A 25291-nucleotide genomic window follows, 5' to 3' on the forward strand; every position below is an offset into this window, starting at 1 on the left:
TGTAAACACTTCAGCATACGTTCACTTCCAAACTGAGCCGAACTCCAAAGCTCTAGATTGCAGCAAAGCAACCTGTACTTTCTAATGGGAGATGATGTTTGTGTTCTCTTCAATCCAATGAACTCTAGAAATATTTTCTGCTATTTCTTGGCTGGGAGACTGCAGTAGGAGTAGGGCTTTTCATTATCTTAGTCTAAATAAAGAGCTTCAACTCACATTTCAGATTTGTATTAAAAACTCAGATGTAACGCTGATGTTGGCGTAAGTCTCTACACCTATCACTTGTGTGGCCTGAGGTTCTCATGTCTTTTTTTGTCTGCAGGGTCACTCTTTGCTTCTCATCTCCTGCTAGGTTGACTGAACAGATTTTGATAATTAACTCCAGATTAATTCTATCTATTAAGCAAATATCCACACACTGAAGAGATGATTCTGTTTATAAACAGAAGGAGAAAAAATGAAAAGCCACATGTTTCTAATGTTGCTATTTTCCTACAATGCTTAATGTAACTGAGAAAAGCTTATTGGTTGGTTCTGGATCCAGCTGCTGGTGGCTTGCGCTGTGTGTTGATTTTTGTACTGCCCTGGGCTGTTCTCATTCCTGGAGCAAAACGTTTTCCTCTAGATCCACGCTCCCCTGTTTTTCCTTCCCTTGGTAAAGAGGGTAGGGAAATGGCACGATCTGCCTTTGAATCAAGCTACAGCAACTACTAGCCACCAAACCAGAGCAGTCTTGTTGTGGGCTAATAATGCCTGCTGTACTGAGGGTCAGAGAGTAGCGCTTTCCTTAGTGTAACAGGCTGGCTGGAGATCTTATAGAGGGATACGGACTCACGCTCTGATTTCAACAATAACACAAATACGTTTAGGTGGATGTGTGTATATATATATGTCTATATCTATGCATATAAAGTTTAATTTCTGAGTAATAGCCGTTATCTTAGAAAGGACCATGGTCATACAGTTGGATTACAAAAGACACATAGGAGGGACTTTGCCTGCTATTTCTGAAAATGTGAGACTTTTGGCTTATGAAATTCAGGCTTGTTTTTCTCTTTCTTGATACTAGTGCAATTAAGTAGCACGTTCCCCAAGTTAATGGAGGTGATAGCAGAGTAGTATTTTGGTAAATAAGAATCTCAAGCTGATTTCTTAAAATGTTAGACACTTCACTCTCACTGCTTTAAATTTCATTTGAAATAAATGGAAGTGAATTGCCTAAATAACCTTCAAGATTTGCCCCTTTATGTTTTTTGTCATTTAATTAAGTAGGTTTATTGTAACACTTCAGTAAAATTTGTAGTTAGTTGGGCTTTCCATTTCTATTCTAATAGAAGTTATGCCTGGCCTATACTAAAATGGAATGAATCCTCTGGAAAAAATAAGTTGTAATTAATCTATAGACTTCAATAATGTGACCAGATAAACATGTTCCTGTTCTATAAAGGTCTTGAAATAAATTTAAAAAAAAAAAAAGTGTGTGGAAAACTGTGGTGTACTTGCTTCAGTTTTGGGGGAAACGGGAATTAGGTTTGTCATTTGTTTAAATGTATACATTAGTTTCATGTACTTGGACATCTGTTGTTCAGATTCTGTTGAAGAACATGTGGATGGATTAGTTTAGCCTATTGGTGTCTTGCCTGAGTGATTGTATGTTTACTTGATGGTTTTTCTTTAAAGAAAACTCAGCGGTATCTTTGCATTTTTATTTAAATTTGTGTGATTATTGATTACCTTCATTTTTAAATCCTTTGTTTTTGTGTATGTTTTAGCTCCACTGCAGCAACCTCCTCCTACAGGAGAAGTTCTCAATTCCTCTGTTATCAGTCTTCTGTGGAGTCCCCCTGACTCTCCGAATTCTAACAGGCTTACTTACCAGCTCTATAGGGATGAAGCTGAAATTTATACAACTGAAGATTACTACCCTTATAGTAAGTATTTCTAGGAAGATGACATCGAAGATTTTGTGTTTGTGTGTGTGTGTACATATCTATATAGATGTGCAAATTTTCTTAATTATTTCTGATTTCTTTCATTATAATTTGCTGTGATTTTGAATATATTGTTCTATTTTCCTTTAGTGAGTTAATATTCTGTGTTATTAATTTTGTTTGAAAGAAATTAATACATCATTCTAAAATCTGGCAAACTGAATCACCCAGAATGGCTGATAATTTTTTACTTTGACTTTGACTCACCAAAAGCATTCCCTGCAAATGTACACAGGCTCCAAAATCAAAGAGAGGCAAAGTTCCAGAGAAAGAATTAGGGTGAATGGAAGAGACCATAATGTGCTTAAACTCGCTTTTTTCATGCTCCTGGTTTTAAACTGTTAACAGATTAGGAAAGCTTTTTGTGGTCTCTAACTTTTAGCACCTTCTGTTAAGCTATCAGCGTGGATTCTGATTTGCCTTTAGCGGCACTACTTCTCTCATGTTGAGGCTTGCAAAGGGATCCTCAGAACGCGTTCCTCAAGGATTCAACACTCTGTCCTAGCTGGAAAGGCCATTTTGTGCTACTATTGATCTTCTTATCAAAGAAAAGGAGGTAGCTTTGGATGCTGTTTTTACATATATATGGCACATAGTGATTTGGGGTTTTTTTGAGAAGACAGGTGTGGTTTAATGCCAGTAAGGTTTGATTTCTGTTCTAGGAGCTTCTTTAGTTTGTTGCATTTTCATACCAATGCAACGTTAATATTACGCAGATGTTGAGTCTTTCTAATTATTGGCATGTACCCTGGAGAGAAAAAAAAAAGACTATTATTCAGTGGAAGCACAGATCTTTTGGCATGAACCTAGGATTTTTATGTTCTGGTGCATGCTGCTGTGTTACAGTTGATACTCTGTGGCTTATGCTGTGAATTTGGACACCGCAGTACATACCATGAGGAAAGGTATGTGACCCCATGTAAGCATGGGATTAAGTGACTGAGAGGAGAGAAAAAAACACTACAAAAAAGTTTAGAGAGCAAATAGAAAATATTCCAATTCCTTAATTTGGTTTAAAAGCTTAACTTTAATAAAAATATGAATTAATTTCAAAAGAAAAGCTACTATACTTTGTTGTCATAAATTTGTGCTCTGTAACGTACTTAAAACTGAGTGCATTGTTGCTGGTGTTATATTATGACTGTACCTACGCACTTTGTAAAGAGTGGAAAATTCTGAATGTGCTTAGCTGTATAACAAGACATTAGCATGTTGCTATTTAACAAAACGTTATTTTGTAGAAACATAGCTTTGGTTTCAAAAGACGTTTTTGACATTTCCTGTCAATCCCCCTAATTAATGACGTGAAGTCATCTGCTGGTGTTTGAATATCAAGAACACGTTGTTAATGCTGTCAGAACTTTTGATAATGTTACTTTTTTCTCAGTATAGTGTGGAATTTGTAATGCTTATGAAATGCCCCGAGAGTGCAACTGGATGAACATTATCTTCTGACTAAATGAGACTGTTACAGAAACACTGAACTTCTGAAAGAAAATTAAGAATAATCTCCTAAATCGGCCTGGTGATCTGGCTGATAGTATTACAGAATGTCCAATTAAAACAATGTTTTCCTAACTGCTCTGGGAAGCCAGAGGCTCAGGAGATATCAGTCCTTGTCTTGAGGATAAAATTAAATACTTGCTCTAAAATGTGAAAATAAACCCCCAAAAGTTACTTACAATTCTAACTCCAAATCACATTGGTTCTAATTATTTACAAATGTAGCTAAATACGTGGTGGAGTTGTTCACTTGTGGAGTGTAGAACCTTCTACCTTTTGGCTTTTTCAAATTTTATCTAGCCTATATTCCTATTGAAATAGTTACCACCTGGTGGTCAGGTGTTCATCAACACTGAATGAACTTTCTTGTAATTTTGAGATGGTGATGGTTACTTTTCTGACACGCAGTATCAGCATTCTTGGTGATCTGCCTATTCTGATCCCTGTACTTGAAAAGGGGAAAGTAATGTGCTTGCTGTTGACATTAGACCCGGGGCCCTGGAGTCTAGGTTGGCCCTGGAGGCCCTAGAGTCCGGTTTCATTCCAGAGGCTGGGTTTCAGGAGTTAGTTGTTTGTAGAGCTAGGGTAGTGTTGCTGCAGTCATTTCTAGAGCAAGTATGAATTCTGGAGTTGGCGTTTTGGTAGGGCTAGATCATGGTCTAGCCCACTTCTTAGGTCCAGATAATGTTCTAGACCAGTTGTTGGTTTTAGATTGGGTTCCAGTTGGCTTGCTGGTTCCGGAGTGGGATCATGGTTTAGCACACTTGTTGTTTCAGACCATCGTTTAAGTCTGTCTCACTTGTTGGTTCAGGACTGCTGATTGGTTCAGTACCAATTCTTGGTTCTGGATCAGGTTCTAGCCTTCCTGTTGGTTACACACAATGGTCTAGCTCACTTTTTTCCTAGATCATCTTCTAGACTATGTTCTAGTTCACTTGTTAGTTCTAGATCGGGTCCGAGGTCAGCATGTAGTTATAGAGCAGGGTTGGGTTCTGAGGGGGGGAGGTCCTAGATTCTAGTTCAGGTGGTACTCCTGTTCTGTCATCTGACAAGGATTTGTGGTACTTGATGATGATGACAACAGTAGTCTTGCTGGGTTTTTTTCTTTCTTATTTTCTTTTTTTTTCCTTGCATGCTTTTTTTCTTCTTTGTGGCTCTTTTGAGTTGAAGGCCCATAGAAGGGGGATCCTATCATCCCATAAAGTGCAGCTCTCCCAATTTTCTAGCATGCTGACTTGCACTGCCTCTGTGGCCCATTCTTTTCTCTGGACATAAAATAGGAAACTGGACACATGGCAAGCTCCTTGTTGCTGGTGTCCTTCCCAGCAACTGGTTGTCACATTCCTACTCTGAGGATTCTTGCCAGCCTGTCCAAGTCTAACACTTGTCGAATTGGCCCATTCTTGTGCCCAGAAGCACTTCCATCAGGGCAGGTGTGTCCATGCAGCTCAGAAAGGGCTCAACAATTCTAGAGTACGCTGAAGTACTTGCACCCACAGTTGCGAACAGCAAGCTAACCCAAAAGCTGAAGAAGAAACAGCTGAATCTCACCAGCAAGACTGCAATCTGCTGCATCACTTTCCTGCTCACTATCAATGCACAAAGATGTCACAATAACCATTGCTGCCACTGGCAGAGCTGCTCTGCAACCTTGTCTGAAGTACTAGGGTTTGAAAGGCATGAAGATGAGATTACCCTGTCTCCTTATTGATGGACTCCAGCAATAAGTTTGCGATCACTATAGGTAGTTGAAGCATTGTAAGTAATTACTGGGATAACACTGCTGCTTTTGTACTACAGTGTCAAGGGTTGAATACCTAGGAATAGTAGTGATTTTGTGGTCCTCTTTAAGTTGTACTCAGCGCTGGCTTGCCACTGTAGGTGCACAGAGAGGACTTAGAAATAGCTCTCCATTTGCTTTGAAAAAGATTAACAGTATCTGTGCTCTGGGGTGTAACATATTACTCAGTGTTCACTATTTTTTAAGGCAAAACAATGTATGGTGGTACTGTTGTACGTAAATTCGTATTGCGCTGTGATGACTAAGATGTGTCACTGCTTCTGGGATATAGCCCGGAGCTATTCATGGTCATGGCTGCTAAAAAGCTATCTAGAGTAGTGGAAAGTAGGGGGTGAGGAAGGTAAACATAAGCTTTGGATATACCTTTTTAATAATTATTTGCACTTCTGTTTCACTTTTTATCCAAGATCAAATGCTTTACAAATGAACTATTAAGCACTATTGTAGAAACGAGGAAGTGAAAGAACAGAAAGGTGAAATATTTGGTCTTATGCTATGAAATGAATCAAAACCAAAGGTGTGAAAATTTACAGAATGGTTTTGGTTTTTTTTCTAAATCAGATCCACCAATATAAACGCTGATTTACTTTTGAAATAACTAGTTCCAAGCAAAGGAGGTATAAGAAGGTAATTGCATTAATCTTGTTTATGATTAAAGCAGGAACTAGGAGAAATTCTGTGGGAAAATTTCTCAAGTGATGCCAAAGTGCAGTGGAAGATGATAAAGGGAAAAGGGTTTCCCTGATAAAAAAAATGTTGAGAAGTTATAATGTTCATAATGATTTCAAGAAGAGCATGAAAACGGGCATAAATATGTTATGTCTTGGATTAGGGCTGGAAAGATTTTAAGTATGCAATTTAAGATTATTTTTAATGTGTTAGACTGATACAGTTTTCTTCTCACCTGTTTGTTTTAGGTGTTCAGACCTTCACTGATACCATGTTATCTTCATATACCTTCTATTCCTATTACGTCCAAGCCAGCAACGTTCATGGTTTTACAAGAAGTGCATCAGTGACATACAGAACAAAATCTGGGACACCTACAGGAAGCTTGCTTTTAAATCCCATCTTTCCTGTTAGTCACCACTCTGTTTTACTTTACTGGACAAGCCTCTCCAATGACTCTGGGCCCATAGAGAAATACATTTTGACATGTACTAGCTTGGTTGATCTTCAGCCTTGTGGTCAGTATGAAGGCTTAAAAACTTCGGCAATTATTTGGAATCTCATTCCGTTTACAAAGTATGTTTTTTCTGTGCAAGCTTGTACTAGTGGAGGCTGCTTAAAGAGCCAGCCAGTAACAGTAATTACTGCACAAGCTCCTCCAGAAGGGCTACACCCACCAATGATAGAAATCATCAGCTCTACAGAACTGGCTGTGGAATGGTCACCACCTGAGAAACCAAATGGTAGGACATTGTATTTACTTTTGTAAGTCAAAGATTTTGTAAAAAAAAAAAGCAGCGTATTCTCAAATCTGGTTAGAATATCCTTGTCCATGTGATGTGAGACTGAAAAAGAAATAAGGCACTGTCTGAATTTGCTTATCTGCCACTAAATGTATTCTTTTGGAGTCCAGAACTCCAACTGGATATATTGGGTTCAGGATTTAGCCCTTAGTGACATCTGCTGCAGCAAAAATCACATGTATAATTAAACATTTACAGTAAAATTAATTTTTTCTTAATTTGCCAGATCACCTAGTTCAGACAGATGTGGTGATATTGCCTTACAAAGAATAAGTAAACAGATAACAGTTATGGAAAAAAAAATAATCTAAGAATTAACAGAGAAGTCTGTTTTTAAAACCATCCGTCATGTGTAGTAACTAATTCTATTACCAGTATAACTTTGTTAGGGATTAGGCGATTGCCAAGAGTTGCTGGTCTAACTTGCGTAATAATATTTTACATTTTTGAAACTGAGAACACAGCTGTTGTAGAATACTTTTGTGATGCCACAGCTTTTACCGGTAAATGCTTTATCTTTTAATATATGTGCAATTGGGCTTTGTGAACTTGCACTTACATGCACAAATATTTGTGCATGCAAAAACAAGCATTTTGATCTGTTCACAAAATGGGCATCTGTGTCTGGGGAGCTCAGCTTTCTCTTCGAACATTTCATTTGCCAGCTATTACCAGATTAGACAGGAAGAATGCCCGCACAAGAATGCCTGTGTGTATTTAGAGGGGCTGTTCTTACAGTGCAGGTCATGATATTTGCTGTTTCCCTCAACCTATAGCATATTCTCTTCATAGTTTACCCCATAGCCATTACGTGCATGTTATTGCCAGCGTAGGCAGATTTAAGCAATACTCTCATATTTCTTTTGATGTCTGGTCAGACTTACTGGTCTGTCCAAAGACAAAGAGAGGAGCTGTTTCTCCCAAGCAACGTCTCCAGTTCTGTGCATGAGTACAGCCCCAGATATATACGTTATATGGTAATTAACTATCTCCTGGCTTTGCTAAGTCTCTCATCTTTTCCATTTGGGAAATCTCCAGTCAGCTTTCTTACAATCTGTTCTTACAGTTGAACTACGTCCATGATCCAGCCTAGATCACGTATCACTTCACACCACAATACTGAAGTTTGTCTTTTTTTCCAAAGTGATGGAATATGCAGGAATACTTCCCACATATGTAATAGGTTTACATTGACGGAAAACTCATACAGACATGTATCTCCTATCCAGTAGTATGTTCTGAAAGGTTAGAATTGAACTGGCACTCAAAAATTCCCTACCCATTGCGTAAATAAAAAAAAAATAATAAAAAATTAAAAATATATATATTTCAAAACATTTAAATAACCTTTTGAAAATCAGAGGTCTTAAGTAATTTCCACTAACATTTGATTAGAACTTTAGGATATTGTCTTCCAGTGAGGGTAGTAGAACTCGTACTGTAATCCAGCCGTTTGTTTTCAAATCCCAAAATTGCTTGGAGGGGAAAAGAAACAGTGTAATGTGTGAAGTGCCAAAGTAAGCATTTGGATGAAAATAGCAGAAATGAGGAAAACTTCTTATGCTATATTTTTTTATGATGGTGATTGATTAAATTTTTGTTCTAAATATATTCGCATTGGTATTTTAGCAGAACTCTAGAAATTGTTTAAATGCACTAATTTTCCTGGTTTGCTTTTTTCTCTAGGCATAATTATAAGATATGAACTTTACATGAGAAAAAAACTAAAACCAGCTGGGAACATTCTTTCTCCAGAAATTCGTATTTTCCAAAGCAGTGGATGGCTCAGTCCTCAACCAGTTATGGCGTCTCCTAATGAGAATGCCCTGGCCCCACCACAGACCAGTACCACAGTCACTGATTTGGAGCCATTTACAGAGTATGAATTCTATGTGGTAGCAGTAAACATGGCAGGTAGCATATCTTCAGACTGGATATCGGGACAAACAGGAGAGGCTGGTAAGTATTGGTTTGAATTTGTTTGATACAAATGTAAGGAAACACTAAATTAGAATGTGTTCTTACGTTTTTATTCAATAGAACACGTCTATTGATGATTCAAATAAGGACAAATTTGCATTTTTTAACTAATTAAAGAGAGGTCAGATTATCTCAGATAACTAACTAATTAAAGAGAGGTCAGATTATTATTATGTTAAGCAAAAACATTTTCTTCACCATAAAATCATATTGTTGAAGACAATAATCCCTGTTAATTAAACCAAAATTTCAAAACTACTAGATCGCAACATGTACCAGGCAGTGTTTGAATTCTCCACTATTTTCCCAGTTGTTATTTATATGTTCTTTAAAGGGAGAAAACATGAAAAAATACTGGTTTTGTCACAAATGTATTAACAGTTGGTGTGAATCAGGAATGTTGTCCAAGAAAGCACATATATTCAGAAAGGAGGTTCTAATGGCTTTTCTTGAACTGAGGCTTTCATTGTTTAGAAAGCAATTTTTTTTGAAAACTTGAGAGGGTTACCTTTTCAGGAGTATAGTGCTTGGAACTTTTAATATGCTTTATGGAGGCCAAGTGTCAAAATATGGACCATTTTTTCCCAGAAGTTTAACAGTTCATAACAGCTCTTATTACGACCCTTCTGCTCAGATTTTCAAAAGGGCTTGCCATTTGACATATTATTTGAAATAACAGCTATTTATTTTAATGTTTTATTTAGATATCTAAGTTTTTTTAGGCTGATAAAGCCTATGTTTTGCAGTAAAACATTTCTGTTACATCACTGATGCTTTTGTTTGCTGATAGCTTGAAAAATCACGTCCTCAGTCATTTGCTCCTGCAAAACAGCAGGCTAAACTAATTCCCCTTTCAAAATGAGTCTTTGTGCTTATCTGTTCTTAAATACTATATGTTATAAAAGTGTTAAATTGTATTTGGGAAGAGGTCCATTAGTGTGTTGTTTGTACACAGCAGAAGTGCTATGAGTTGGTATCCTATTATTACAGAGTAATCAGGTGGGGATTTAACTGCAGTGCAAACAATCCTTTCACAGATTTACTACGGAAGACAGGGGAACTGTTTTGTAAGAAGTGAGAGACATGTTAATTTCAAACTGCCCTGGCAAACAAAATTGCTTTTAAGATGCTGAAGTATTGAACACTTTTTGCTTTTATCAGTTTTTTCCCAGGTTGCATGAAGTTTTTCTTCAAGACTTTTTCATTTGTGTGTACTTTCCTACCTGCTACAGGGGTTAGGACTTTACTGCTGATTAGTATTTCTTTGAAGGCACAGGCAGAGTTTTATTCTGCATTCATGGCCGCAGTAGAAAACAGGAGAATGATGGGTGAGGTACTTTTTATGTGCTATCAAAATAATCTGAAAATTCCTCTTAGATTTGAAAATAAGGTTAAAAAAAAAAAAAAAGAAAAAACAAAAGACTGTCTGAAATGGTGTTTTACACATGCAGTGAGAAAGCTTGGATTATACCCATTGCTCACTTATTTTATGAATGTTACTGTATTAAATTGATTTTAGACCCAGTGTTCATGCCATCTCCATCAGTATTCCCTCTTTCACCGTATTCCCTCAATGTGTCATGGGAAAAACCTGAAGATAATTTGGCAAGAGGAGAAGTGATGGGATACAGCATCAGTCTGATGACAGAGCAAAGGTTCTTGCCGCCATTTTCCCAGGTATTATTGTTAGTTACATTAAGTTTTTCCTAACTGGTAATAGTAAAATTAATAAAGTCTGATGTCTTCCTTGATGTTGCGATGAATCATTTCCCAGATTTGCTGTATATCCTCTGATCTAACTTTTTCACATATCAATTTGTCTTGAGTGCTCTGTAACGTTGTATGCTACTTTCATGTTTTAAGTTGTATTCCTGAGCTGACTTGTTTTCAGTAGTGGGTGAGATTCAAAATTAGGAGGGATGAAATTGAGCAAAACACATTTAAATTGCCTTGATCTTTGTATGTTCCAATTCTCTATTATTGCTGTATTTGCTGATATGCATAAAGCCATGTTGTTTTGTAGGAATCTGTATTTTCATTAAGAAGGTACCTGTCTGGCTTCCCGGACAAATCTTCAAAGTAGAAAAACCCAAAATAGCAGAAAACCAACTTTATAAAGTCTAAATAAGTGATTTACTGTGAGGGTGGTGAGGCACTGGAACAGGTTGCCCAGGGAAGCTGTGGCTGCCCCATCCCTGGAAGTGTTCAAGGCCAGGCTGGATGGGGCTTTGAGCAGCCTGGTCTGGTGGGAGGTGTCCCTGCCCATGGCAGGGAGTTGGAACTAGATCTTTAAGGTCCCTTCCAACCCGAACCATTCTATGATTTAAAAATACTGTTGTAATTTTTGAGTGACTGCATTTGGCAAACAAATACCATGGCAGTAGTAGTACACTAAAAGCTTCGGAATGAGCAAAGAAACATGATAGGTAATCCCAATGTGAGAGTGGATCTGGTGCTCTGACATTGTATTCCTCATTTCAAAGCTGATTTTGTCTTTAAGTGGTACCACAGATGGGCCTCAGTTTATTTTTCTGTGAAGTGGGGATACTATTGCTCCTGGGGCTGCTGTAACAATACATAAATGTAAATTGCTTCTGGTCACAGGCTCGCAAGATTTTTCATTAAATAAATATCTGATAAAGAAGTTATCTAAAATACAAGTTTATTCAGTTCCACTCTCTCTGATAGCTTATAGTAACGTTAAAATAAAGCAGATTCAAATGTCTGTAGGTATTAGTTATTCCTCTTGTTCCTAATGCCTGCTAATCATGTCACTCGTTCAATGGTGGTCAGATTTCACCACTTAATAGTGTCATCTTTGTCATCTGGATTGTAGCTGCACTGTTTGTAGTGATAACTGCACCACCACACAGCTTTATGAGGCAATAACTTTGTTTCCTCATTTATCCACTCAGGAACTGGCTTATTACCTCATAAAACAGTGTGATGGGAAGTGTTATCACTTAAATCCTAGCTTGTTCAGATTCTCCAAAATAATCCTCTCCCTCAGCTGGTCTTTGTAGGCTTTTCCACATCTAAATGAAGGAATCTGCAAATTCAGAGACAAGTTTCTTATTAGTGAACATGTCATCAATTAATAGGAATGAAAATATTATTAACCAACTGTCGTCTTCCAATCTGTTTGCTTTGCAGGTTTTGCATATAGCTGAGGCTCATGAGCTCTACTATGTGGCGATGGGATTAAAACCTTACAGGACGTACAACTTTACTATTACTCTCTGCAATCGAATAGGTTGTGTAACCAGTGAGCCAGGCACGGGGCAAACCTTGGCAGCTGGTAAGGAAACAATCTGTATCAAAGCGCAAAGCTGACACACAGTTCACTAATGAATACCGTTAAGATGATCATATTTTGATGCACAGTGACAGGGGTAGGTGTTGTATTAATGCAAAGTGACTTGGTTAATTATTATTTGTTTATCTTGACAGGTTAAAACCAAAATATTTTCAATGAAGGTTTAAGGTACGCTATTATGGCAATAGGATTTTTGTGTTGCTCTCTCAAGTGCAAGTTACGGATATGTGCATTTTTGTTCCTGTTTATTTAAATGGTAACAGTACATAAGTGTGGCTGAACCCATTCATTCATTCATGATGCTAAGAAGTTGTTAATTTGTTGTGGGTTTTTTTTAGTCTGTGTGTCATGTTTGCAATGACAGGGCATGTGAAATGCACATGCTGTGCCAATGCCTTGCTTAACCCACGAAGAAGGAGTTGCGTGGGTTTTCTATTAAACTCTAGCATATGTGCGTAGTGTATTCGTGTCTCTAAATCAGAAGCACTATACATGCTTTAAGTCTGCTCTTTTGAAAATGCTTGTTTATTTAGCCCCTGAGATTTATGAGAATTTGCTTTGTAGATATGTATACTCACACTTTCCTACGGAAACAATGCTTAAGAAACTGCATATATGTGTCATGCACCCTAATAAATTTTCAGTCTATGAGTTAATTTCAACCACGTACGTCAGGGACTTCAAAGGTACTAAGTTTCTACAAATATAGGAGAAAATAAGCATCAGCACAGAACAGAGATGGAGAAAGCCTGTATTTACTTTGAAGAAAAGACAGGCATGAGCTCAATTCTCAGACATCAGAGGATCAAGAGGGTTTTCAGAGAGAAATTGTTACGAATATCAGCTTCACAAGTCTCTTTATTCATAAAACGAAGTCATCAGTACAGCTCTTTAATACTATAAATCTAAGCTCAAAATGAATGCTATGTGACATACTGGTGGTCACCTGCAGACAGCTGACTACTTAACATCGTGGTTTCCTTTTGTAAAGGCATTTAAAACACATTAATTACTTTCACAATATTAGCATTTTCAGTTAAGGAATTAGTGGTGGTGTCATCTGGATGTTGTGACGATGATCTTTTAAATTACCTCTTTTACGTAATTTGGTCTCTCGTAGGAAAAAACCATGAAAATTTCTGCTGTGCAGAATGTTTTTCTAGGCTCCATGGAATGTATTTGAGTTGCCTGAATTCCATCAAAGCTCCTCTGTGTAATCAATGAAGAGATATAGGAGTTTCCAGACAGGGAATAAGGAGTAGCCCAGAGCCAGTAAATGGGAAGCTTTATATACATGAACTGAAGTGGAATTTAAGCTGTGGGGATATTACCTCTAGTCTGTTCTCTGTTCTTCATCTGTCTATTTATTTAATTGCCTTTCCATTTGTTCTCAAGTGGAAGAGAGATGATTTGCTCCTTGATTCACCATATTGTCTTTGTGTTTCAGGGGGCAAAGATTGTTCTGTCAGTCTTCTCTCTTGCTGAATTGCTGATTTCAAAATTTATTTTGTTTCCTCATTCTGCCACCTCTAAAAGTTTCAAGGTGGCCATCTCCAGAGCCTCCCATTTATATGAGTATGACTTTATCCCATACCACACAGCCGTGCAAGGAACAGTGCTCCAGTTCATGCTGATAACAATGGAAGCAAACACGGCCTAGGCAGCACACCTTATTACTACAAATGATCCAACTTTGCATTTATACATTTATTAAAAGATTCAGAAACAATAGCTTAGTTATGCCTGACAGCTTGTTTATGACCATCTCCTCCCTGGTTGTGTTAATGCTTAGAGACCTATCACATTAGAGAAGACAGGAGAATACAAAATAGAATAACAGACGTGTCCCCACATATTAGCTGTTTTGCAGTGTAGCCTTTTCCTGCTTACTGTTGTAAGCCTTGAAAGCAAAGAGCCAGTCCTGTATCAGGTTCCTTTTATGATTTTAAAGCATGTTAATACAATGTCTTAACTTTTGACAAACTCAAAAGCAAAACACTTAAATTTTGCACGCGGTTTTATGTTCCACCATTCACCTTTTTAAGTTCTGGAGAAATTTGTTAAATAATCTCCATCCAGGATTTTTTTGGGTATGCATGTCCCATTTTGTGAGGTTCTGTAAAACTGTGTTTACAAAGAAAATTTTAAAGAAACACTATTTATGAACTTCTGTGATGACTCTTAGATCAAAGTAAGTTCAAACTCAGAACAAAGTAAGGAGAAACCAGTCCCCATCATTTGTAAAAACAGATGGTCAAGTCTTAGTCCATTAATATCCTTTTGTGTCATTGAATGGTGGAAAATGAAATTAAAATTGCCTTTCTAGGACTGTTGAGGAGTTTTGCTTCATGAAGGAATCTCTCCCTGGCAGAGAGACAGCCTCCCTGGCTGGTCGCCAGTCCCCTCCATGCCCTGGCAAAGGGAGCTTTTTGGAGGAAGTCTTGACTGAAATGTGCTCCAGCATGATGGTCCCCTCGCATCGTCACACAATCCAGAAGCTTTGAATTGTGTTCCAAGTTGAGCTAGAGGTTATAGTGAATTAGACTAATTCTTCTCCTCTAATTCTGAGGAGGGTAATGGAAAACCATCTCTCCCCCTTCCCCACGTGGAGTATACTGATTTATCACGTGGAGCATTTAAATCAATGGGTAGCTTGATGACTGTGATTTTGGTGTGTCCAACTGATGTATATTAGCAAGAGGCTTGCTTTTAGAATTGCCAATGCCTTCTGAAATTTGCCACTCAAGTCTCAAGTAATTTTTAAGCTTTGTTCATATCCATTAGGCTAATTTGAAAACCAGCTAAAAAAAAACAAAACCCAACTCTTCAAAATCTATCATTCTTCTTTTTCTCTGGCAACATGGTTTTTTTTATATGGCTTAACCCAGCAAATAAAAACAAGGGCAGAAACAAGGGCGTGAAATCATTAGAAGCAAAAATGCTGAGGAAGAAAAGAAAAAGGGTTTGGGAGAGGATTTAAAAGACAAAGAAAAGAGACTTATGCAATCAGGGTCAGTATTTAGGGGTAAGACCTAAGGGAGCAGAAGCATCAGAAAGAGTCTCCTGATCCTTCAATGAGAAGTCTTTTGGAGCATAACTTAAAATTGGTTAAAATAATCCAGAAGCAAAAATACCAAATAAGTCCCTTCTAACCTGGTTCAGTATAGGCATCCATACTGGGGATACTTCATGAGTAGCTTTGCAGGAGGAGAGTGAATGAAAACTAAAATCAGCCATATGTCCTTATGTCTGTCAGACTGGCAAAAAAAATCTCCTCCTCACAAATATATACACCCATGATATTTGTAAATAGTAATAAAAGAAGACAATTGAGCCGGAAGCATGTGAGGAGAGAGAGTGAGGAACCAAACAGAATTAATAAGAATTGAGTTATTTTATAAAAAAGCTGTCACAAATGCATATGAAAACAGGAAGAAGAATGTGTGATAAATAAAAGAACTTGCACGGGTATGCCTCATGCCTGACCAGCTCCAAGAATGATTAAAAAGTGTTGGAAGATCAATGTTACATGGTAATGCAATATTGGGATGAAAGATCAAAGCAAGCATGTCAAGGTAATAGAAGAAGAGAATTAACCCATGTTTGTTACTCAAAGAGGAGCTGACTGGACAGAAATAGAACCTTAATTTGGTATGTTCAGATACAAATACAAAGATAGCTGGCTTTTAAAGACTCAAATAATTAAAAAGAATTTCATACTTTTTTGATCAGTATTTTAAATGTTAAACTAAGGATGCACATTCCACAGTCCTTGTGGTATTTTAAATACTCTTTACGCGCTGCAATACTATGCATATGCTATTGAAAGCCTTGGCTGATAGATGAGAGTTCATTTTTAATACTTGGTTTGAAAATTTGAAATACAATTTGAGTTTTGTTTTTGTCTTTGCTACACCAAGATCATCAAGCGGAACTGCATGTACGTAACTGAAAGCGATACTGGACAGTAATTACACATTTTTATCTCAACACCTAGAGCCGCATTTTACTTTATTCCTTTCTCTAGGTTCTGATGGGTTCAAATTAGTGTTTATTTTTGAGAATGGCATTCATCCTCTTGTTGTTACCAGGTCCTAGGCTATTTTTTTATTTTCAAAAGCATTTTTTGCTCTGTGGTTTTATCTTGTGTAGTATTCTGAGCTGATACCTTGGACTCTGTAGAACTATACTAGCTGGTACCAGTGAAAGACCTGGTCCCATAAAAGAAATTTTTTTTTGACAATGTGTTTGCATTAAATTATGGATTACTTGCATTATTCTTTGCAGCACCTACCAAGGCAAAACACGCATGTTTTCCAAATTTTTTAGTCAGGCAGAGAAACATCTTTTTATTCCCAGCGATTTCTGACATTTCAGTTAGATGGAATTAGCCGTGTGAGTGCTCGGACTAGTACAATTGCTTATCCTACCCCTCTCAAATCAGATAGTCAAAGGGTGCCTTAAACAGTCTATACAGCTATGTTTCATTAACTACTGTGTGACTGAGCTTATTTCTTGTAATTAAGTTCGTCTTTCCTTTGCCCTTCTTCATTTTTTTTTAAACTTCATTTAAAAAGCATTTTTTAAGAGACACCAAAGTATGGCTTTGTGATTGCTGCCATTTACCCCAGCACATTGTATTCCTGATCCTTTGCTTTTGATGGCAATTACAGGGTTCAGAAGCTAATTTGTAGAAGATATTCTTCCAGCACCAGCTGCATCTGGCTTCTTGGCAGACTTCTCAAGCAGTTGTATTGGTAGCTTTGGAGTTGCCTCTGGGTTTGCTGGGGTAATGATGCTGATGGGCTTTCTGGGCTGTCTTACACTCCTTGATGTCGTTTTCTTTTTGATTACCCTTTTAATCTGAGTAATTTGTCCATTTTTTCTGTTCATGAATTAAGGTCCAGCGCAAGCCCTTTTCAAGAGCCTCAAGGCATTTGTCATAGCAATATAGCATTTGTTTATGCCTGTCATAGACTGCTTTTCTACAAAAAGCTATGCCTCAATTTTAAAATCACAAATAGCCATTAAACAGGTAATAAGTAATGTATATTTTCCTTTGTTACAGAAGAGAAATACGAGGGCCATTTGCTGCTGGCCTGAAAACACAGATTGCTTTGCATGCGTGTACATAAGTCTCTTCATTGTGAATAGGACCCAAAGTGATTAAACAAGCACTCTTAATATGTTAATTTATAATTTTAATTACAACAATCTTGTATATATAGTCATTAGTGAATACTAATATAAATATTTTTCTACCTTTTTATTCATAATGCATAAACCAATCATCCAGTTACTTCTCGGCAGTTGCCTGTTTCCGTTTCATAATACAATCTTTGTTCTTAGTTATGAATGCATTTTGTTCATTCCTGTCTTGAATAATCCCTCATTAAGCTAGTCACTTTCTGCTCCATGCTAAAAAGGAAAAATTATCATGCAAATGTGGCATGCCATATTAAAAAGCACATTACCAAACACTTTTGTTGCTGTCCTTCAATTAGTTTCCCTTCTTTGAATTTAATTTCATTTGTTGTTAAACTACTGACTTGATGTATGGACTCATGAATTTGAGGCTGCTGCCAAGAATGTAGCAGGGAAAAAAATCAAAGCCTCTTCAGAAAGCTGCAGAGGCAAAGCTAAAATGAATTTGCTTCACCTTTGACAAGAACACTTGAGCAGCATTGGAATCCTCTGATGATTCAGCTTGGCTAATTATCCAATTATTTATTTCAAGAATAAAGACACTGTTTTACAATTAGAGAAGTGTAAAGTAATCTGAGAAATTTTGTAATGACAGATGACTTAAGTAACTTCTGAGATAAATAGTATCTGCTCAAACTTGTCTTGCCAAGTGTTCAAGCTGTAGTTAAACTGCTCTTTGAATTTCAGGAAATTAGTAGGCACTCAAAAGGTATTTGTTTCTTCTCCCCTACCAACCGCATATTATACTTCAGAAAATAACTTAGTTTGTTCTTTTCCCTCTGTGTCAAATTTGCAAGGTTTTTAAGCTACGTTTAAGTTGCATTCCTCTTGATTAAAAGCTTTTGGTTCAAAGCAATACTTTTTAATTGTCTAATGATATAAGTCAGTTCTTAGGAAAGAACCGTGCATTTAGGAGTTCATTTGCAATATAACTGAAAAATTCATTGCATGGCAGTAAAACAATTTACTGTTAATTACAAGGAGAAGAATTTGCTGTACCATGCTCACAGATTGCCATGAATCATGCAGCACTCCTAGAGATTTATAACAGATGTGTAAGTGGGATGAATTAGCAGGGTTTAATAACAGAGACACAAATCATGCAGACTTCAAGGAGCTTTAATTGATATACTAGAATGTGACGGGCATGAATCACTCAGCCATTCAACAGCACTGTAACATATGGTCAGCTCAATATGCTGCATCTTAAATCGGTTGGTGAGTCGTTGGTTGTCCCATATGGTGGAAGCAATATATTTTTCGTGATTTTTAAAAACTACTGTGTATTACATCTATTTTTAAAGAAATACAATTGTAACATACCCATGTTATTAAATTTTCTTTTGATATCCATTATGGGTGGTTTTTATTCGTTTTTGGGGAATAGTCCAAAATGGACCCTAAAGAATCTTCTAAAAAAATCAAAATATTGTCAGAAGACGTGAGTATTATTTCTTGACTCAGTTACTGTTGAAATGACAGATACTGCTGTGAAACACAGGGAAAGAAAAGATCATACATACGAGAAATGCTACGGCAATCTCTGGACTAATAACTTGTAGCAAAACCCAAATTGGATGACCAATAGTGGGGCATGTAATTTTACCAGCAAGGTAAACTCCAAGATGGAAAAAAAAAAAAAAAATTTTCTTTAAGTTTTTTCCCTCAAATTCGCCAAACATTTCTGTTTTAATTTGTATGTTTGCATTTTGAATTCAACTGAACAATGATTACAACCTGTATCCTTTTTGTTGCCGTTACCTTTCTGAACTATTCAGAATGGCTAATTGAAGGCTTCTGTGGAAGGGTACACAAATATCTACCTACAGTATGCTGAGCAGTAGTTACTCAAACATATGTAAGCCTGTTAAATTTAGCCACAGTATAAATATGTTATTCCTGGGACAAGATTCTGGCAGAATATGGAAAAGCTTTAGCAGTTGTATTAGTAAACCTGACAGACTTGAGAAAGGAGTATTGTATCCTTAGAACCGTGGCTGCCAGAATTTAATGTCAACAATTAAAATTTATTTTGATCCTTACCTAGTGTTTATTACTGTTTGTATACACAACAGACCTTACTAATACAGAGATGCACTATTAGATGGAATTACCATCTGTTCAGAGTGAAATGCTGGCATCTGTCTTCGAGTCTAAAACTAAAATGATATTATTTCAAACAAAACAAAATTAACTGCTCTTTACTTACCAACTTCATTTTTGTGTACATGTGTGTGCATACACACATGGGAAAGGCTTATTTGTAATGACCTGTGTAGCAACATCTATATTTAGATATATGACTTCAACGTAAGCTGTATGGACCATCTGTCTTTATTGGTCTTTTTTGTGCCCTCTGCTACACAATGGCATGCAGCAATCATGGGCTTTTAAATACTGTTTTAGCTTTATAATATATTAAATATGTATTATATAGCAAGACATTAAAACTACATAATTAAAATACACAAAATGTGACTTTGAATCCACTAAAATGCAGTACGCTCATTATTTTGACAGATGTGTCTTAACAGAACGTGACTAAAAAAAATTAAATAGGTGAAATTATAGTCGATTCATCTTTCAGAAAGTAGCTACAGGTACCACAGTGACACCTTTAGGAAAATATATACTGTATCTTTTAGTCTTGAATATTTTTAATTTCAGCATTTAGTACCCTGCTGGGCTAGTGCTATAGATTTATTTTCAGTCCTGTCTGTTCCTGTGCAGTTTAGTTTTTTGTTTCTTTTTTTTTTTTAACTTATGTAATCTATTATGTACAGTCTTCCACTGTCTTGATGCAAAAGAATTCTCAAGCATCAATGAGACTGTAGTTTAAATACTAATATTATAGCGAGGATGTTACTTTCTGAAAGGGTAGGCTTCTGTTCCATATATCACAAAATAATAAATTGTGTCATGCCAGTGTTTAATGCGTGTACACAGTGCATTAACTGTAACTGTAGTACATTTATTTGTGCTAGAGGAGACTTGAAAATGATTAAAAAATCAATACTTTCCTGTCAGAGAAGCAAGTGTTACGATGCATTTAAGTAGTTAATTGCATAAGCCCCATAAAAGCTTCAGGTTTGGGTATCAGAGATGCCGTAATTATGGTCCAAGTAACTGCCGTTTATTAATACTAGACTTTAAAGGAAGATATAGTTATTGTCATGAGTGTTAGTTAGCGGTATGCGTTTTGGCAATAATGAATTTTAGCATTTCTGTTTTACCATCACTAAGCTGAACTGGAGGGCTCAACCTCTTATGTTCGCGTTTAAAATGCTGACGTACACTAGTTCCCTCCAAAGGTGAAGTTTTGATTGTTAAGCCATGTTTTCTATTTAAACTTGTGCATTAATACCACAATTCATTAGTGCTGTGCACTACTTATGCAGGAAAGCTTATGACCTCACGCTGCATTACTTCAATTTTGACATTGTAAATTTCTACCATAGTGTGAGATACTAATTAGATTGTGAAGTCATAAATGATGCCTAAGCAGCAATTTACAGCACATAGTGTCATTGGCAGTTTCCCAGTTCCCCCACTCCCTGCTTTCTCCAAGAAGAGTATTTATCAAGTTAGAGAGGGGCAAAGAAAAAGAAAGAAAGAAAGAAAGAAAGAAAGAAAGAAAGAAAGAAAGAAAGAAAGAAAGAAAGAAAGAAAGAAAGAAAGAAAATAAAGCAGCCACATGCTACAGGCAAATAGGAAAAATGAAAAATATGTTAATCATCTTGGAAATGTGCGAGTGTTTAAAAGGATGTTATTAATTCATTCTAAATGAAGCAATCTCTCCTTCTTTAAAGAACTCACACTATGTACAATGCTGTGCTGTGAAGTAATATGTCAGATTTCAAAGGCCCATATTTTAATTCAGGTTTTATTGTTCTTGAAAGGCGTTTATTGCTCTTTACTATGTCATTATGGGAACAAGTAATTTTTACAAGTTGTCATTGTATTTCACTTCCTGGGTACAAATGAAGTTTCTGTTGTTAAATCCTTTCCTTTATCAGGGAAAGAAGAGGAAGCAAAAAAAGGCAAGATGGATATAGATTCTATAGGTAGTAGAGTATTCTTGTACTTCTCCAAATGACAACTTTTACTGTTCCAATGATAGTCCATTTCTTTCCCACCTGTATGGCCATCATGCCATTATCCAAACAGGTCATACTGCCCTCCAGTGGCTTGCTGTACAGTATTTTTTAAAAAATTAAAAAATAAATTTGTTCATAACTCAGCTGTAGAGTGACCAACACTATCAGAATGTTTAAAAGAATATCAGAGTATGGGTTTTAATGGTAGGAGGATTATTGTAGTAACAGAAAACTTATGCTGATACCTTTGTGGAAACAATCTTGTGTGGAGTCTGTGAGCCAGTGTTGGTGGAAAAAGGTTAGAGAGGATCATTTACTTGAGCTGAATAATTATCTGAACATATGCTAATGTCTTGTGTGTGCACCATGAGGAAAACAACCTGATGGGCCTTCAGTATTGTGGACGGATAGCTGTTTTGCTCCTGTTGACAAGGATGAGTTCAGTGATGAAGGACTCATGTAGTCATGTACCATACTGCTGAGGTGTAACAAGGGTGTTAATCAACTCTTCAGGTTCTCCTTTGGTCTTTCACTCAGATCCAATGCTGAAAGTCATACAGATACGTGCTTACAGTGAATACGGCATGAGAAGCTAATCAAGGAAGGAATACAAATATACTTTTTTATGAAGATGTTGATTCAGATTCTTAAACGTTATGAAAAAAAAAATTTTGGATATAACGCTAGAAACATTTATCCAAAGCCTAAATAAACAAATACGGTATTTCTTGTGGAATTGAAACTAACTTCCTATAAAGATTAAGAGTATTTTAGTGTTGTTTTGTGTTTTGGTTTTTTTTTTTTCTAATTGAGCTTCTATGGATATCTGTGTTTATTCTTAAGATGATCAGAAACTGAAGCAGGATGTTTTGCAACAATTATGCTATGTGCAATAAATAATCTCCCAAGTATTATGGACAATGATACCTGGATTATTTTTTTTTTATGCACAGCTCCAAGAAAACTTAGTGCCCCTCGTGTTGAAGGAATAAACAGCACAATGGTAAAGATAAATTGGAATGAACCTGAAGAACTTAATGGGCCTTCTCCCATCTACCAGGTGGAAAGGATGGATTCATCTTTAGCTACATTGACTACAGAAGTAATGAAAGGGATCCGTTTCCCAGGAAATGGATATTACAGATTTGCTAGTTCCACTCTCCCTGCCAATACTTACTTTACAGGTAAATGAGTTTAAATGACTTACAAAATGTACCAATTGTACTCTGCATTTGTTTTACCATTTATTATCATCTTCTATATAACTTTCATGGTAAAATCCGTAGTTTTTAATTTATGAGCATAATGTGATTGTTAGTGATGTATGGGCTATTTCGATTCTCACATAAAAAGCCTTTGGAAAATGTTATTGGACGTGTGGGATTTGTATTCCCTTGCCTTTGGACATAGAGATGTACATGATGGTGAATGTTGCTGCATATTTGACTCATTTCCTAGTTGTAAATATAAGATGGATTTTTATTTAATCTTCTGGGATAAAAAATTTTCGATGAATTTGCTGTGAGTACTAAGGCATGTTTTCTTTGATATCTTTTTGAGGATTCCCAAGGTTGCATAAGCATTCAAAAAGCACTTTCTTCTGTATTCAGGACATTTGTGTTGTGGTCCTGTTTGTTTTGTCAAGGAAAGAAAAAAGGCTGCCAATCTGACAGAAGTCTGCTGTTACGGGGTATTATCTCCTCTCTTTTTTGAATAGTTATTTATTTTGTAACTGGGTGTTTTTCAGAATGAATCAGACGTATTATCCTATGTTCTGTGATTCTCATCATTTGCTGATGTCTTCATTCTTGTTTGCAGCAAAGATATAGACAGTATGATTTTGGGGAAAATATCTAGATGAATCTGGTTGTGTGTTTGAGATGCTGTAGAGGTCTGTAAGTGAAATATTACATTGGTGTGCATGAGGTATAAGGTTTTAAAAGTACAAGAACCAAATGTTCCAAATGGCAGAGATTGAAGGTTTAAAAATATTTTTTAAAAAGATGTATGAAAGGGCTGTGTATGTATATCAAGTCATGAGACTGACTTGCATGAGCAGCAAGGGGAAATCAGAAAGGAATTTAGGTAACAGTGAGAGCAGCGTTAGATGGCATGCTCATAGTGCACAGGCCACACCACGGCATGGTGCAACTTAACCTGGTCCTGAGTCTTGTTTGTTAAGGCGGATAATGGCTGCAAACCCCACACAGCATTGCTGACAAAAGAATGCCAGGGATTTGTAGTGGATTGAGTAGTTGACATCCCTTGTCTTCTGGGTCACCACGGGGAAGTCTGGCAAGAACACGTGAGCGCAGAGATCTTGGTACTTGCAAGTATGTGTGTGCACAAATTCAGTTTTTGTTTAAAACAAAAATCATCTTCTCATCTCTCTATGATCACTCAGTGAATCTGATTTTTAAAAAAATGAAAATTGAAGATCACTTCCTTTTTTGTTTCTTGCTAGGTGCTTACTTGACTCATAGTCAAATAATAATAACAAGTGATAATGTGTTAGTTAAATATTGACACCACGTTGACTTGCAAAACCTGTCTCCGTGCAGGAATCTGTAGGAACAGCTGTTGGGCTTCTTTCCTCATCCAAATTGCTCGACGTTTTTTCTGACATCAGCATTTGCACCCTTTACCGTATATTTAGTAAAAACATCTTTGATGTATTTCTTCTGTTGTCAGTTGTGATGATCTAAACACCAAAGGAACTGTGAGCTGCAGTTTTTCTCCACTCAGCCCCATCACTGCAGTATAGTTAAATAGTTTAATCAGACAGGTAAAGCATTATGAGTATCACTGAATTTCCGACTTCTCATTAGAAGTCTCTGAGAGTGTTTGGAGAAGAGGATGTTGCACTACTGGGATTGTTAACATGCCTGACTGTCTGTAACCAGGCAAGCCCAACATTAATCTACCCAAACGCCGGATTCAGGCTAGGGTTCAGTTACGCTCACGAGCTGAGACTGAGGCCTTGAATACGGCTGAGATGGCTGAGAGAGTTTGGACAGACAGGTCGGGAGAAGATGTTAAAATAAAGCTCCCTTCATACTGGTACCTAATGGCTGATAATGGTGTGTGGATCAATATAATTTATTATTGCTCTGGATTGTGTTCTTTCTTTTAGACCAGCTATTCATCTGAGTTATCTGGAGATGACCTAGTACCAAAACATGCTAGGCAATTTGTCCAGACATCTGCTGGTAATGACTGACAATCAGGTTAAATCAGCCTGTTTGGTACCTAAAAATATGTAATCCGGGTACTCGATAACTCAGTAAAGTTTTTGAGAAATAAAAATCTGGGGTTTTCTAAGTAGATCATCAGTCCTTCCAAAACATGGTGGAGGGAAAATTACAGCAAATCCAGGAGAGTTTAGAAAGACACTTAGGGGAATGAAAAATATTCTTTAATTGTACTCTACACTTGTTTTGTTGTTGAGGCCTTCTCTCTGAAGACAAGCAGTTGGCAATTGTGCTTTATAGATGGAAGGGCTTTAGTGTGCATGCAGCTGTGTACATTTTTGACACAAAAGTGTGCCAGCTTGTATATGTCAGTTAGCAGACAGATACTTCTTAGCGCATCTGGGATCTCCCACTGCTATCCCAGAAAAAGATAGATCAGTTTATTCATAGCTAATAAATGCAGTTGTCCTCACTACCTCCCTGGCTGGTCTTACACTCTTAGGTGCAAGTAATAGGGGCAGATGTATTATCTGGGAAATTTTCCAAATTAATCTTAAAAAAAAAAAAAAAGAAAGAAAAAAATAAAAAAAAAAAAAGTTAGGCAATAGACACTGGCTGCACCAAGCAGTGTCCCTCTGTCTGTAACAAAGCCTCCAGCTGCACAGGAAGATGTGCTCTGAGTACACGTTAGATGAGAGGAATTCAGGTAAAGAAAACGATTGTTTCTGCCAGAAC

General features: G+C 36.8%; 1 protein-coding gene across 1 annotated transcript in view; it reads left to right on the forward strand.

Annotated features, from left to right (window-relative positions):
• The window catches only part of USH2A (usherin), a 395028-nt gene that overhangs the window by 84377 nt on the left and 285360 nt on the right, over positions 1 to 25291 (forward strand). The window contains exons 16-21 of the mRNA XM_063328461.1: positions 1773 to 1931; positions 6213 to 6707; positions 8454 to 8726; positions 10267 to 10424; positions 11901 to 12045; positions 22319 to 22549. Of these exons, the coding sequence (XP_063184531.1) occupies positions 1773 to 1931; positions 6213 to 6707; positions 8454 to 8726; positions 10267 to 10424; positions 11901 to 12045; positions 22319 to 22549 (1461 nt within the window). The remainder of the gene's footprint in view (positions 1 to 1772; positions 1932 to 6212; positions 6708 to 8453; positions 8727 to 10266; positions 10425 to 11900; positions 12046 to 22318; positions 22550 to 25291) is intronic.

Source organism: Chroicocephalus ridibundus, chromosome 3, assembly GCF_963924245.1.
Source record: "Chroicocephalus ridibundus chromosome 3, bChrRid1.1, whole genome shotgun sequence".
Taxonomy (NCBI): Eukaryota; Metazoa; Chordata; class Aves; order Charadriiformes; family Laridae; genus Chroicocephalus; species Chroicocephalus ridibundus.